This window comes from Sitodiplosis mosellana, unplaced genomic scaffold, assembly GCF_009176505.1.
Source record: "Sitodiplosis mosellana isolate CC-2019 unplaced genomic scaffold, AAFC_SMos_1.0 Smas_scaffold_6197, whole genome shotgun sequence".
Classification (NCBI taxonomy): domain Eukaryota; kingdom Metazoa; phylum Arthropoda; class Insecta; order Diptera; family Cecidomyiidae; genus Sitodiplosis; species Sitodiplosis mosellana.
The window spans coordinates 2,868,574-2,885,242 of NW_022601438.1; the positions used below are offsets into that span (position 1 = coordinate 2,868,574).

Sequence of the window (16,669 nt, forward strand, 5' to 3'; positions counted from 1 at the left end):
ATGCATATCCATACGGAAAAAGTCAAACAATTCGGAAGTGTTTGTCATCGCATTGATTTCTGTAATCATTGTGGAATTTCTGAACTGACGTCAGTCATTTTGTTATGATTGATGCAAAGACCGTTGTTTGAACCACTTTTGGAGCAATTTTTTTCTTCTTACTTTTAGTTGGTCTTAAATTGGTTTAACCGTTGTGCCCGCATCACAGAAAACAGCAACAACAACAACCTCAGCAGCAACGCACTTGCAGATAATTAAACTGCTTCAATTAATGCCACTGAAATTGGTCTTCAGTTCACTGGCGTTGTTGGTTTTATGTTGTTGCTTTTTTCGGTTTGGTTTGCTGTGATCCGAAGTTACTTAGCGATACAATATTGTGTTGGCCGTTTTCCATTTTCTCTTATTGTTATTATGTTGCCTTACTCACACACACACACACACACACACACACACACTTCGGTCGGCCGACAAAAAAATTGACTGACAAAATTATGATAAAACTTCTTTTTGTTTCTCTCCGATTGGGAAATTCCACGAAGCATATGGCTTCGACACAACGGCTGTAAATGACATACATCAGAATGTGGATTGCAATTGCGTTACCATTGTTGTTTGCCTTGTCAAGGTAACTCAATTATGGTCGAACGCGTGTGTGCGCGTGAGCGAGCGATCACTCGTTCACTCTCTTTGCTCGTTCGCGCAGGCACAAAAACGAAAATATACAGCGTATGGAGAGTGAGAGAGAGAGAGAGAGAGAGAGAGAGAGAAAAGAGAGAATTTCAGTATTCGAAATGAGATCCGTGTCTTGCATAACATTTTATGGAATTTGATTTCCATGATGATGGCGGCGCATTGACTGTCGGTTCTATGTTTTCGAGTTTTTCTTCTTTCTCACTGTTCTCAGTGTGCTTGTTTTTCGAGCAACACGCTGGTACGGCGATAAGTGCTTGCGACATAATTTTGAATTTTGACTGAATCGTCTCTATTTTTGGCATTTACATCGCACCTATGCGTTGCCCATAGCTTCTTCAAAAAATTATCGCGTAATTTATGTGCAGCATGATACGAAAAAACTGAGCGCATTTTAGTTCTCTCTTTACCAATCTGTCGTCACATTCTGTCTGTGACATACGCATCGATGATTGATGTTACCATTCTATTTGAAGCAACAGCAACAACAACAAAAAACACCAAATCGCAATTGTTATGGAGTGTAAATGAGGGTCAACTTCGTGTTGTGTTGCAAATGAATTGGGTAAACATTGGCATAAAATTGATGAAATTAGTGTTGATTAAATTGCGACAATTCGCATAAAACGCGTGCCCGCGTGCGCGCTGCCATGCTCTGCAAGTGTTACGTTTGAAAAACAAACCAATTAAAAATAGACCAATCGCTCGCCGAATTTGTTTATTGTTTCTCGCATGTGAAAAAATTCCATCGTGCACATCGATTTTAGCAGCAAAACTTAACAAACAACATGGGCTTAGACTTCAATTTTGTATTTTTTTTTCTTCGTTAGTTTATTTCAAAAGCTTCTGAAAGATCATCACAAATGATTTCGGTTTTATGGCCAGCGGTGCGTTTTTTCTATTCAGCTTTGTACATTTATGAAGTATCTTTTGTTATGCTGAACACGGACGCGACTTGTTGTTGTTTTTTTATTGTTTGTTGAGTCACGTCAAATGTCGATATTTCCCATGTGCACCGTGATATCGATCATCGAAATGCCGAAGCATGTTGGAAAATGATCTCTAGCGGATGGGGATCTGTAACCAGAAAGGGAAAAAACCGTGCAAAAGGAATTCCAAGCACTCTCAAAGGTTATTGCTTGCCGGATGTTTCTGCTGCTGCTGCTGCTGATGCTGAAACATTTGGACGTGTTGCTTTTCAATTACTTTATCGTTTTAACACAGAACGTCAATCATTGAAATCATACGCTTGTGGCGTATTGCATACACACACACACACATACATACACATAAATTGCATCTGAAAATAAAATCAACTGATTTGAGTGTGATAAAAAAAAACACACAAAAGAAACCAATCCAGCCCAAAGTGATGTAAGAAAGAAAGTAGTAGTAAATTGGCTTTTAAAGCTTGTAACATAATCTGCTGTGGCTGGTTTGTTGCTTATATTTTGGGCTTACACACAAAATAACAACAACGAGAGAGAGAGAGAAAAAATAAATCCAGCGCCGATGGAGAGAAATGAAGCTGGTCGTTTGTGTGAATGTACGCAGTGAAGAGAAGAGAAGAAAACGTACAGAAAAACAAAACACGCAGCAAGAGAAAGAAATAAGGAAAGTATAAAGTCTGTATTATCGAAGATGCAAGAGCATGCATTAATGAAAAGACGTCGTACGCGGGGAGCCATTTCAATGAGCGAAACAACAATGAACGAATGGAATTCATAAGATGAGATAATCTCTCTAGCTGCTCTCTCTCTCTCTCTCTCTCTCTCTCTCTCTCTCTCTCTCTCTCTCTCTCTCTCTATCTCTCTCTATCTTTTGTTCACTCGCTTGCTCTCTCGTTTGCATTCAAATCCACAGCACATTCAATATCACGTGGTTAATCTTTCAACGATCAATAGAAAACGATAAGAATTATGCACGACCAAATGGCCACCATCCATAATGCCAAATACTAGTCTTTTTTTTTGTTATTGTTGTCTTGTTTTTGAATGCCATGTTATTAGCGTTATTATTATATTAATCTGCAGATTGTAAATCCAATTTGCGATGAATTATTATTGGCACGTTTGATTGGCGAGCGCGTGTACAATTCATCCGGAATCAATCACAATTTGGTTCTCTCTCTACCTCTCCTGTTTACTCTCTACAGTCGATTTGGTCTGTTTACTTGCCTTCTTTTGATGTATCTAGGCTAATAATGATGAGATTAAAAACCATCCCAAATCGAGTAAATTTTTTTTCCATTTATTTATTTTAATAAATGTGCGCGCACCAGCCAGCGCTCGTCGATGTTTGTATTTGTGTGTGCTTTTTTCTTGTTCATCGGGTTTTGTGTATTCGACCACTTTCTTAAATGCAAACATTGTCGTATGTCTCTCCGTCTCTCCGGTCGCGTATAACAAATGTGAAAGAGTTCACTGTGACACACCGTAACTTCATACTATCGATCACTTTCACTAGACATGCAGTTTTTGTTTTCATCGGTTTTGTTAAAGGTGTTTCAACTGCTTCAAAGTTTGTTTTTTTAAGTGTGGTGTGTTTATGTGTGTGTGTGTGTGTGTGTGTGTGAGGGAGAGAAAGAAACTAAAACCCAAAAACCATAAACGGCAAATGTATCGCGTTTGGTGTGTCTCTGTTGATCACAACAGTCAACGTAACTGGTTGTGCATTAAATAGATTGTGCGCATGCATTTAAGCACACTCATGCACGCATGCACACACTTCGGTGGCGATCACACGCTGAATAAGTACATAAGTTGGTGTTGGGGTCCAACCGAATGTCACTGCGCTCGCGCGCCTTTTCATCTCTCGGCTAATAATAATGGAATGGTGCGCGTGCGCGGCTACTGAAATTATGGCTGCAATTAGTTGCAATAAATGCCACAACCAAATGGGCCATTTGAAATGGGTGATTGCACCGTGCTCACCTTTATTACCGAAAACAACATGAATATTTATTGCATCGATTCCGGTTGGAATATAATGACGATAGAGAGAAATGAAAACAGCGAACAACAAGAAAAAAAAAACGAACGAACTAAAACCATGAAACGAAAAATAAACTCAAGTGATACGATTTTTTGCTGGAAATCATTTCTTTCGTTTGATCGTAAACGAGCAAGAAATTAACGGTTATGAAAATAAAAGCACATTTTGCGATTTTATATTGCTTTTATTTTTAAATGCATTGAAAGTACTTAAAATCGTTAATTTTGAATCAATGTGAAGACAGAGAGAGAAACACAAACAAAATAAACAAACAGAGCATTCAGATTCCCATGAATGTGAGTGCATACAATAGTGCAAAATTGCCGATCAATTTTAGTCAGAAGCAGCCACAGCAGCAGCCACACCACTTACATTACACAAAATGCATTCATTCCCATGATCGGGATCGAAACATCAAAACCAAAAATTCAAAGAGTAACAACACCACCATCCAAATTAAATGGTGAGATTGTTGATTTTGATGGTTTTTGGCGTGTAGTTGGATGCAGAGTGTTTTTTTCTCGAGTGCGCGCTCGCACAACGTGTGCAGTGCAACTTGTTGATGCGGTATGATTTTCTTCTTAGTTCGCTGCATTTTCTCTCTACTCACTTCTCTCTCTAGTCGCCATCGTCATCGGCGTCGGTTGTTTGGTTTGGCTTTGCAATTTTAAGGAAAGTAAAAATGTGCATTTAGGAATGTGTTAACCACACTTACATGAGAGTAACCATAAGCGTGCGCTCGCGCGCGCACACACACACACACACTCATTTATCTTTATTTCAATTTTCTTTAAGTTGAATGACTGTTGTAAAACGGGTGCCGTGCACATTTGGTTTATTTCGCTTGTTACTTTTTTTTCTTCTTTCGTTCATTTTATTTTTCGTCTGTTTGCTCTTCTCTCCGCCGTTGTTAGCAACGGTTGCATCTCCATCATATCATTGGCGCATATATGTTGCATTGTTACTTTACAACGAAACAATTATCAAATAAAATTAGATAATTACGGGGAGAAGGTTGCAGGTCTGTGACAATGCAGACGTGTGGTGTTCTCATCTCGATGTGATGCGGCCCTGGAATGCCTGCATCGTAGCTACCGTCTTCATTGTCGTCATCGTCGACATTTATCTTTCTCTCACCCATTCATGGTCAACGGTGAACCTGTGAACTTCACAATGAAAAGGCCATTTCACATGCACTTTGAAACATTGGGCTTTATTATATAGATTTTCTTTTTCATTAATATGCATACTCGTTTTCATTTAAATATAACTCCATAAATTTGATGACTACGTTAAATTTTTGATTAATTTCATACATTTCACAACTACATAAAACTCCATCGATTCAAAGTGGACTTACACACTAAAAACCTATGCGGATGAAAAGCCAACGTGATAATGCGATTGAGTTGTGATGCACTCTCCCAAAATCAACTTTTCGATGTGACGATCGAATTCTTCGTTCTCTGGTTATAACTATTTATTTGATATTGGTTTTAATAACACTCACACATTTCTTAATCTACTCTAAATGCTTCTTTACTGATTTTAATTTCTCTCTCTCTCTCTCTCTCTCTTTATTTTTCTCTTTTTTTCTGCGAGGAAAATTTGGTTCAGTTTCTTTGGAGAATTACTCTTAGTCATCTACAACCTCTTCTGTTGGTCTCCCATTGGTTTTATTGTAATTACACAGCATTTTGATTTGGGCTTATGTACAGATTTCTACTTTTCAGCCAAATGATGAACGAAATTGGATTTCTTAAAATTTATGAATTCAATGCTTAATACACTTATGCCGAATAACATGCCGAAACTGAAGCTCAAAAAGAGATTTCAAAATGAAATCAACGCAAAAAGGCAACTAAACAAAACTAAATTTCACACAGACACACAATATGTATATACATATATTATATATTTGGATTTTCAATGAGCTAGACGAATGCATTTGTAAATTGTTTCTGAATGTTGGTTAATCGGTGGCCACATTTTTTGCAAATTGGTATATCATTGTCATTATGGATGCTTTCCATTTTGGTGTGAATTTTCTTCGGTTTCGGTTTGGATTCGTTAGATTTTTGGTGTTCACAAGTGACGTCCGTTGTAGTAGCAGTAGCAGCAGCACCAGCACCAGCAGCGCTTGGTATGTCGATGGAATCATTTGTGATGGTGCTCTGAGGTGTTGTCGTATTCGAATTGAAATTTTCATCGGAAAATGATGATTCATCGAATGAATGATTGATTCGTGCACCCATTTCATCGCAGATACGTATTTTCAGTTTTGGCAGCAGTGTAATATCGCGTCCACTGCTCCCATGATGGATCTCCCATGACGATCTACTTCCACAAAAGTACTGTGAATTTTGCCGTGAACCATGCCATTCATCGCTACTCTCCTCCTCGTGCTCATCATTTTCCATTGAACCGTATTCATTGATGTCGGGCATCGCTTTTCGTCGCACCTCATAGTGTGACAACGAATATTTGCGATGCTTTGATGATGTGGCCACATCAAAACCTTTATTATAAAATGCATACCGAATTTGTGGATCGGATTGTCGCTTTTCCGACAATCGATTCGGTTGCAATCGATTTTCAAACGAATTTCGATTATCATATGTTGAACCGTCGACACGGCGTGGCGGAAAATATGGTCGAGCCGGTCGAACATTTTGACTAAATGATTTATTTCCACACAAACGTAAATCATTGCAAATGCGCCGATTCAATGCACTGTTAGTTGCTGTGCAAGAGCCAGCGGCACCCGCACATGATCGTTGTTTGTTTGCAAGTAAATCGTTTAATGGGGCGGTTTGAACTATAGCAAATTGCAAGGTGCTTATTGGCGTTGAGTCTTCATTGCTTGATGTTGACAATGATGGACTGATGTCATAGCCGCAATACTGATGCGGCATCTCCTGATGTCATAAACGATCGTATTTTATTCGTGTTGTTGTTGTTGTTGTTGTTGTTGTCGTTGTCGTTGGTGGTGGTGTCTCGTCAACGGTATCTTCTTCGGCACTAGCCTCAGAAACTAATGAGAAAATGATTAAAATAAAAACATTTATTTGATACACTCCCTTCTATTGATCGGACATTTTCACCATATAAAAAGTCATCTAAACATCGACTACAGCATCTACTCCCTTAATCTTAGTAATCAAATCAGTTTGCCAATTATCCGTTAATGGTTTAGATGAAACGAAACGATTTTTCAACAGAAAAACCACACAAGATTAATTAAACACTACAATTCGAAATAGTTGCATAGAAAACAAAGCACTGATGATTGACACTGTTGGACAACACGACATGTACAAATGAATTCACGAACAACATTTAAAATTTTGCTCAAATGATCTCTACAATACCTTCCCTTCGTACCTTCCCACGACTCTTCGCCGTCCTCCGTAATCGCGTGATTCTTACTACCCGACTCTCGTCCACCGTCTAAACCGTGAAAAACTAAGTCCATTCGAGAGTCTAATGAAAATTGCTTACCTATAATACGGCGGCGCATGTGATTCAAAAGAAAGAAAAGCAAGAAAAAGTCAATGAAAGTTGTAATCCGAAGCAATGAACGTTGAGCTGTTCCCCCACAGATGGAGACACACAAGCCAAATAGCAATACAACGAATAAATGGAGCAGCCCAACCAACGTTTGAGTATTTTTTTTTTTGTTTTGTTTTCAAACGTGCTTACAGAGAGAGCTAAAGAGAAAAATTGAGTGGAAAGTTTACCTGACATCAAAATGCCACGAACACGTCGACGCATCGCCGGCGAGTTTTGGCTCTGTTGGAGAAAAGACATTCAATGGAAATTATTAAAATATTGTCCCTTAAATATGCACATAAAAAACGAAATGTTTGATCACCGCTATTCGAATGCCTGCATAGGTTTTGGCCAAAAATTCATCTGCATCAAAAATAGCGGCAAATGATCCATTGACGATTTTCGGTGACATCGGTGAATTGGCAAGCAATAAGCTTGAGCCAAAAGCTTCATTCTTTTCCCGTGTATCTGCAACGAGTTAAAATATTTTACACGCCCATGAGAAAGTTCAATGAGATGCGAGGAAAATTCGAGGCGAACAAATTTTTTTTTCAGTTTTAAATTCCAACATATAAAGAATTGCTACATGATGAAAAAATCAACAAATGGCACAACTGATGAAGGACTAGCTAAATTTTGAATTTAATTTTGTTCAACCGAGTGTATATCGCAAAAGCATTGGTTTCCAAGTTGGAAATTCCAACGGTGAATAAAAAAGTTTTCAACAAACTTTTGGGATGCAGAGCTTGTTTTCGTTTTGTGCAGCTTTTCAGTGGCGTATCCAGGGGATGTTTGGGGGTTCAACCGCAAAAAGATTTGCGGAAAGAAAGAAGAGAAGAATCGATTTGTAAAACCACATATATATTTTAAAATAAAATTTTGATTCCGATACTTCATTTTTTCACGGTATATGCGTTTTATTCTGAAAATTTCCTTTAAAAAAACTATAATTGAAACCCCCCCCTCCCCCCGAAATTCAACTCTGGATACGCCACTGCAGCTTTTCAATTGCAACCATAAATTTTGTTTGGTTTTAACTTGAATTCCATTGATTGCCGTTGAAACCATTGCTTGTCTTCACAAAGAAACGGTAACTTAAAAGCAATGCATTGGATAGTAATAAAAAAGCACCTTTGAGATGTACTCGAGCCCGATCAGTGATGTGTACATTCAATTCTTCCAGCAGTTCCGTTGATACTTTTCGAATTTCGGCCCAGTCCTTGAGCAAGTCATCGTTCGAGGTGTGCGTTGATGTAACGGTAAAGCTATCGAAATGAAACAAAAAAGAAAGATGATCGAGAATTGAAAGCGTTTTATTTGCGTTGTCATCAAATCATCTGAGCTGAAAACTTCATACCGAATCACGTATTTGCCTTTCAACGAAGCTGGTACACAGTGCAAGTTACCACGATGATTCAAACGCTTGAGTAAGCGTTCCGTTAAATCGTTTTCACCTTTGATCCGAAATACGACCATGCCTGATATCGTATCAATTGTGTCCAAAAAGAAAACAAAGAAACGAAGAAGAAAAAAATGAACATAAATTTTTGTTGAGTTGACCAAATGAAACGCAAAGAAAAAGTAAACGAAAGAGAGAGGTTAGAGTGCACCCGGTCGTCGACCGTTCCATACAACGACATAAATAGCTAATGTTTATTTAAAATAATGAAAATGTTCAACGAAATATTCCAATTTCAATTTGCATAATCCGTATTTCACTTAATTATTCACACAAGAGTTTTGGACTCATGAAGAGAAACGATTCATGATCATCGCTTCTCAATCACTATCAATCAGCGTTAGCTTCGACTGTCTCATCTTTTCTTTTTTTTTCGCCTCATCGACATTTTGCATTTCATTTGGGAAAAATGTAATAAATTAGAAAAAAAAAATAACTTATGATTGGTATACAACACATACCCAAATGTCTTATTGCTGGAATTTCGAATCGGCTGTCGGCCAGAACAAGAGCTTCAAATTTTTGTGCTAGTCGAACGCCCTGCGAAAAGCAAATCAAGATAGAAGAGTTCAAGCAAATCAAACAATCAGAAAAATTGAAATCAAGCACCGCAAAATGGCAATTAGAAACCAAACGAACGAACGATGGAGCGTGGTCAGAATGAAAGAGTGAGGGAGAGCGAGAGAGAGAGAAAGAATGAGACTATGTAGTAATAGAGTGAGAGCATCATTATTTGTTGCGTTTTTTTTCACTTACCTCGCGTATATGCTTTTGCAGACCTTTTATGCCGTAATTTCGTAAGACAAACCATAATTTCAGTGCACGAAAACGTTTACTTAATGGAATTTGCCAGTGCTAAGCAATAATTTAATAAGTGAAGAATTTTTCATGCGAGAGTGTATTGTTGATATGTGTGTGTGTGTGTGTGCGGTTTTCGTTGTTATTATTATTATACGAAGCCATTCCAGTGAGACGAAGCCGATTCCGTTTGATTGAATACACCCAAAGAATGGAAGAAAAACAAAAAATGCAAAATCATGAACAATTGTTATCTCACAGTTTGAATCACATTAAGAAATGATTGCGGTAGATTTGTTTAAAGAGCGTTAATTCAAGTAATTTACCATGTAATCGATAGCCAGTCCTGTTTAACGGAAATGATAAATACAACAACAATTATTTTCAGTTAGACATGAGCTATGTGTGTATGTGCGTGTGCGTTAATATCACGCGAATGTGCTGCATAAACACCATTCTACGAATGAACTAACTAACCTGAATTTTCATGCTGCAAATAGAGCGGCTCCACATTAAATGTTCTATGCAATGCGCAACTGTTCTTCACCCTGCAAAGAAATTCCATATTGCCAAAAATGTTAATCCATGCGTGTTGCAATGTGCATCGCACATACACTAAAAGAATAGTACTAGTCTCAGTGTGTATCGTAGAGATAGCACAGATCGGGACAACGAGAAATAGTAAGAGAGTGAAGGAGCGAGAGCAAGATCGACAAAGAAAAAGGAATGGTGCGACCATTTAAATTTTTTCGACACCGTATCCATAAAGGATCGAAAGAAGATACAGAAACCTGTTTAACACCTCGCATTATCTCGATACATCAGCCATTTGACCCGTTTGCGTTAGTGCGAGCATGCGCGCAAGTGTACGCGCACATTTTATAACATCCAATGCGCAATCAAATGTTTTTTAGTTGCCACACATTGGTTTCTTTTCGTGTATGAACATTGGCAAGTGATAAACACCGCTAAACGGCCATATAAAATGATTTAACGGGATCTGATATGGAAATTTATCCATTTAATATGCAAGCCTATGTTTTATGTTTTTATCGCTTTTTTCGCGCGCTTCACTTAAATTAGTTTTATTATCAAATTAGAGTAGAGCTGTGCCGGTGAATGAAGGCACATGGCATCGCGTAAATCATAAAAAGAGGAAACGGACTCGAACATGAACTTGGAAATGATTCGCACTTTATAATCCTGACTTTAAATCAGGAAATTAATCTTGATTCTCAGTCAAAAGTTGAGCTTTGTCTACTTAAGCTAGAAGAAAGCAACAAAAAATGGTTTCTTTGTTCAAGCCATTCAACAGATGTTCACTGCTGTAACAAAGGCGATGATTGCGCAAAACCGCAACATTTCAATATATTTATATGCAGTTAATTAAAAAGTATTTCCCATGGCCATATGTTGCAACTTACAAAGTGCACACATGCAAATCCGTTGCAATTCAAATAAATCGAAAGAGATTTTCAAATTGTAATCATTCTAAAAACTAAACTTTAACAAAAAAGAAAATGTTCAATTTTTTCGTTCGTTTGTTTTTCGTTACCTTCGAATGCAAATCATTTCGATTGTCGGCTTAAGATTTATGCTATGAACCAACTGCTTTGCTCTTGTCTTGCGTGAAGCTGGCAAGGCAAAGCTTGTTATTTTCTATCCCTGATCCAGAATAATCTATGATAGAAATATCTGGCGATTCATAAGCTGTGTGTGTGTGTGTGTATCAGCACCAGAACGTGTTAGTAAGAAAAGTTTGACCGTTTTCCCTCCACTGCGTTTTTATTATAAAACGGAGTGGCGACTATGAAAGTCCAGCTTAGCAGACGAATAAATATATATAATTCGATAATGATCAATAATATACAGTTTTTGAATTGAAAATTAAACGAAAGACGATTGAGATGTTCGGAAAAAACAAGCAACAACACCACTTCCTTTCAATTTATTCATAATGTGCACTTAATTTCGATCAACAACAATCTTTCGACATCTTGCATTCGATGCAGCAAACAAGATTGACTCAGGCGCAACTCAGTCAGAAAAAAATGAACAAAATAAAAAAAACACTGAAAAAAAGCAAATCGAATACTGTTTATATTGCTTTGCTCTAAAGAATGTGGTCATCGAGTGTTCCATGATTATTATTATTTTTCGTCGATGTTGTTGCTGTTTGGGCTGATGTGATGCTGCTGGTTTTAGTAGTCAATATATATGTATAAATATGAGACCAACAACGATGCACGCTATGTACCGTTAAGAGTATTGCCGGGACGTTCAATCGATGAACGTCTGACAACGAACCAACGAATGTGTGTATGTTGTACTTTTTTTCCTTCTTTTTTCTTCTGTTCATTTTGCAGCAGTCGAATGATAAGAGCAAATAATATACAAAAAATCACGTACGAACGAGAACATGTTCTTACTTAAAAGTAAAGAGAAACAAGAAGAAAAATCACTGATTCCATCAAATCGCCGTCGCACTGCAATGTGTATAATTTTGTGTGTATGTTTTTTTCTTCATATTTATTCGCGAATTCTTTTGCTGTTATTGTTTTGTTTTTCGTTCTCTTCGTGTTTTTTTCTCGATTTAATTGAATCGTATTGCGGCGATAAAAGCCAACAGCTCTCATTGCGAATATTTAGACATGCAGCAGATTTCAGCAATGTGCACAAGGTTCGAAGGTTTTTGAATATTTTCAGTCATTTTCGCCAATTTCTGAACACCTTATTAAATTTTCGGATTGATATGGCTCTCAGCTGGCTGTTTAAGTAAGAAGAAAAATGATCGTTCCCGGGCGCATTTGAAATGGCAGCTTGAGTGTTTTTTTTTTTTCATGTGTGTGTTTGAATATCGACTAAATCCTTTCGAAATATTGATTTCCTTATTTCGAGGCTGCAGTAAAAAATGTTGGTACGTGGGTCGAAAAAAACATTCACCGAATCGAACACACATCGAAATGTTGGAAAATCATCTTTGCATTTGAAAAGTTGGTTCCTTGCAATTCTTGGCTGCGATAATTAATGCGATCGCACGAATCGGCTTCAAAATCACATACCAATGCCTACTTACGTATAGAGAGAGGCTAAAGTACTAAATCATTGATAATCATGAATCATATTCAAAATTGAAACGAAACGAACGGAATAAATGACGACTTACCACATGGCCGTGCAATCGAAGTGTACCATAAGCCATTTTGACGGGTTGAATGCAATCGAATCGGCCTTTTCGATGCCTTTCAGCCAAACGCGATACTCGGGACAAATGAATGCGCTGCCAGCATAAGCAGCATCAACGTGTAACCAAATTTTGTGCTCCATGCAAATATCACCAATCTTGGTGTGTTGTTATGCGCACGCAATCGATCCATTGCATTCGGTTGAACGGACACAGCCGCCACGGTAAACGTATAACGAACGAAATGTGTATACATACATTTTCAAACCACGCACCGCCGAAAAAAAAAGCACAGCACATAATCAAGAAGAGAAAAAAAAGCAAGAAATAAAGCAAAGTACGAGTAAATATTCTTTTCGCTTTTTTTGTATTTTTGGAAAACGAGAATCTTTTTTAACGGTACTCTTGAGATAATGATGTTTTTTTTTTTGCTTCAACGAATATTTGGATATGTTTTTCGTGTTGTGCAAGTTAAGAAGAAAAAATAATCGGAATTGTTATATGTTCTTTATTTTTGGCAGCGTAATAATATTGCGAATTTATTTAAATTCAATATTACCTCGTTCAAGTTGTCAAATCCACAGGCACCCGTTGTTCCAAGCGTCGCGCAAACCTGTGACAAGACACACGGAGAGAGAGAGAGAGAGAGAGAGAGAGAGAGAGAGAGAGAGAGAGAGAGAAAGAACAACATTTACCAAAAGTCAACAATCATTACACAAACTGTGTTTAAAAGTTATTTAAAATAATTTATCGATTATTGCAAAATACAGTTACAGCGGGCCACACTTCATCGACTAGAGCCGAAGTGACATTCATGGTTTGGTTGATGGTCGTGGTGGTGATGATGCAACCAAAGAAACTCATCCGAAATGCCGATATTCATATTAAAACGATGGACAATGATTTGCATTCGATGTTTTTTATTCGCTCATTTTTATCTTACGCGCTCTGCACTTCTCTTGTTCGGTTCTTTTTATTCAGATTTCACACTTCTGCACCTTTTTGTTGCCCCAGCGATAGCACCACACTTACATATACGCACATCGGCCATAAATGAATTCATAAATTATCCGTTTGAATAAATTATGACCATTTCGAGAGACTTCAGCTTCAATTGAACTCGAACAATTCGCTCAACATGCGCCAATTGTAAACCATTACCGAACGAATATGGAGAAAATGAAGAAATTGCCGAAACACACGGAGAGAAAGAGATGGTTGTTGTGGTGCGTTCTGTGCGAGAATTTCGTATTAATTATTGCTTTTGATCAATCATTAAATCGAAATAAGTGCTTTTGTTCACGCACATACACATACGGTGGAAAGCCAATCAGTCAGAAAATCAACGAGACTTTTTTACTGCTCATTTCTGTTCTCTATTTCTGTCCCTCATTCGTAATGTAAGCACATGTGCTTTGTGTTTCCATACTACTATTCTGAGAAGAAGAATATACGTTTGCAACTTTAATTGTTAGTTGGTTGAAGTGCGCAAAAAAAGAGAACGAAGAAAGAATAATGGTTGGAATATGAAAAGTCATTGAAATGAGTGATTTTCCTTTTTTCTGCTTTGATGCTTATTGCTTTTGTTTTGCATAACAAAGGCCATTCGTCCGATTTTATTTGGCTTAACGTTCGTTGTTAGCGCACATCGGAGAATTTGGACGTTTATCTCGATGAAATTCCATACTCTGTCTCTATCTCTCTCTTTCTGTGTCGATGTCTCACCGCTTCGACTAGATACATAGTTGGTTTGCTGATTCAAGGGAAACACAGCGTAAAGCAATTTATTTCACCAGCGTCGCACTGATAAATAAAAAAAAAGAAACAGCAGTTAAATTATAACCAAATGGTAATTACTCGAGTAAATGGAAATCAGGTATGGCGCGCATCAATTTTCATTTGAATGACCGTCGTTGTGTTGGCCAAACTTGAACGTGCTCACACATACACCGTTGTGATAAATCGATGCTTTCGTCTTAATAAATAATTTGCCTATTAAAATCCATTAGAATCCATTTCATTTCCGTGTGGAATTATTTTTCGAAGTTTTAGACGCCGTGTACACATTTTCAGCAAGTACCTCGATTTACAATCGTCGTCAATTCCTGAGAAAAATATGCTTTGCAATAGAGTGTTGTGAGGGAGAGAAAGAGTGAAATATGGAAAGAGTGAGCGAGATAGAGAGTGAGCGAGATAGAGAGAGAGACCTAGAATCGCACGAAATGTTGTCAAGATGCTTGTTTAATGGGGTTTTTTCGTTAATTATTTCCAAAGCACTTTTGATAATCAAAGTCAAGCGAACCACAAACAGATCGAATGCTCGAATAATAATGGCATCTATCAGGATTATTTATATGTTATCCTCCCTGTTCCAATGTTGGTTTGTTTCTCTTCCTTTTCGGTGCTATTTTTCCATCGAAATCCAAATCTGTATTGTTCAAATCAACCGCATCATTAAAACTAATAATACAATGTCAGCGCGCATAAATCGCATCTGTGTCTCTTCTATTTTTCCCGATATTGTGCAGCATTGGAGCATAGGCATACGCTAATATTTCAGTGCGGCACAAGTCACGCAAAAACGAAACACCATAAATAAAATGAAAAACCTTAAACAATGGACAAACCGTTCTTTTGGCAAAGAGCAATAGAGCCAGTAAGTGAGGTTGAGACGGAGAGTGAGCGAGCGAGAAAAAAAAAGATAGAGAGAGAGAGAGAGAGAGAGAGAGAGAGAGAAAAAGAGAAACGAAGAGAATGCGCGCGTAAATTCGTTAAAGCGCCAGTTCCGGCTCTGAAAAATACAGTTGTTGAAACACATTGAGAATGTTGTGGCGCGCGCGCATACCACCTTTTATGAAGGCAATAAAAACATCATTGAACTTCGTTGGAATATTATCTAAACTACAAAGTGTTCGTTATTCGTCGAACGCACCATAAATTCTGCAAAGCGCGCGCGCGCTCGCTCGCTCACGCGGCAACGCAAAGAAGAAGAAGAAGAAGAAGAGAAAACAATCCCGAGTCTCTTTCATTGCTAATACAAACAACTAATTATTATTCATTTCTATCATGTCGCCATTCGAACTCTCTTATTCGAAATTAATTAACTCTCGTGGGAATATGCATAAAAATAACTGTGTGCGTGTATGTGCAAAATTCGCCGGGAAAATAAGCCAAAGTGATTGAAATGGAGAGAGAAGAAGGAAAGAAAAAAAAAACACCCAAACAAAGGCACAATTGCATATGCTCGAGAGAACCAACAGCAAGTAAGCAAGCAAGAAGAAAAACAAGACTAGAGAAAGAAGGAGAGACGATTTATGGCATAACCGTAATGGAGCATGTGAAATGCAGTCGAACAAAATGATGTAAACGAAGAAGAAGAAGAAGAAGAAGAAGAAGAAGAAGAAGAAGAAGAAAGCAAAATTTAAATCACATCCCGATATACCGATACACTTAACAAGCCAAGTCCAGAAAGTATTTTTAAGTTGGTTAGTAAACGAGAATAGAGAAATAAATCGGATTTGTCAACCACGCTGCTGCTGCTACTGTCACCACGAAGAAAATATTCAATGAACGCGAATAGCGAACAAATGGCAAAAACAACACGACAACAGAAACAACAAATGAATAGAAGGAAAATAGAAATGAACCGACGGATAGATGACAAAGAGAACAAAGCAGAGGGAGCAGGGAAATTGGCAGAGAGAAGCCAAAACCGATTTTCTTTTTGGCTTTCATAAATAGCAAAATCAATAATCAGTGTCTATCGTAATGTACAAAATACAAAGTCGAAAACATAAATTGCAGCGCCAGTCGAACGGTACACTGAGCCAAGCAGCAACGAGAGAGTGAAATAAAGAAAGAGGAAATTTACGGTGATGTGACACCTAGTGTGCCCTGGCTGATGCATAATCGGAATTACGTGGAATGAATGGCAGAGCAAGAGAAAGAGAGAGAGAGAGAGAGAGAGAGAGAGAGAGAGAGAGAGAGAGAGA

The 16,669-nt window shown here is 37.8% G+C and overlaps 1 protein-coding gene across 1 annotated transcript in view; it reads right to left on the reverse strand.

Annotated features, from left to right (window-relative positions):
• Nucleotides 1-4,876: 4,876 nt before the first annotated feature.
• Nucleotides 4,877-16,669, reverse strand: part of LOC129577252 (histidine decarboxylase) — a 16,898-nt gene continuing 5,105 nt past the window's right edge. Inside the window, exons 6-17 of the mRNA XM_055463970.1 lie at nt 13,237-13,290; nt 12,660-12,835; nt 9,971-10,041; nt 9,820-9,839; nt 9,452-9,550; nt 9,157-9,235; nt 8,594-8,714; nt 8,368-8,501; nt 7,559-7,704; nt 7,425-7,476; nt 7,069-7,185; nt 4,877-6,718 (exon numbers count right to left, since the gene is read on the reverse strand). Of these exons, the coding sequence (XP_055319945.1) occupies nt 6,609-6,718; nt 7,069-7,185; nt 7,425-7,476; nt 7,559-7,704; nt 8,368-8,501; nt 8,594-8,714; nt 9,157-9,235; nt 9,452-9,550; nt 9,820-9,839; nt 9,971-10,041; nt 12,660-12,835; nt 13,237-13,290 (1,179 nt within the window). The 3' untranslated portion in view covers nt 4,877-6,608. The remainder of the gene's footprint in view (nt 6,719-7,068; nt 7,186-7,424; nt 7,477-7,558; nt 7,705-8,367; nt 8,502-8,593; nt 8,715-9,156; nt 9,236-9,451; nt 9,551-9,819; nt 9,840-9,970; nt 10,042-12,659; nt 12,836-13,236; nt 13,291-16,669) is intronic.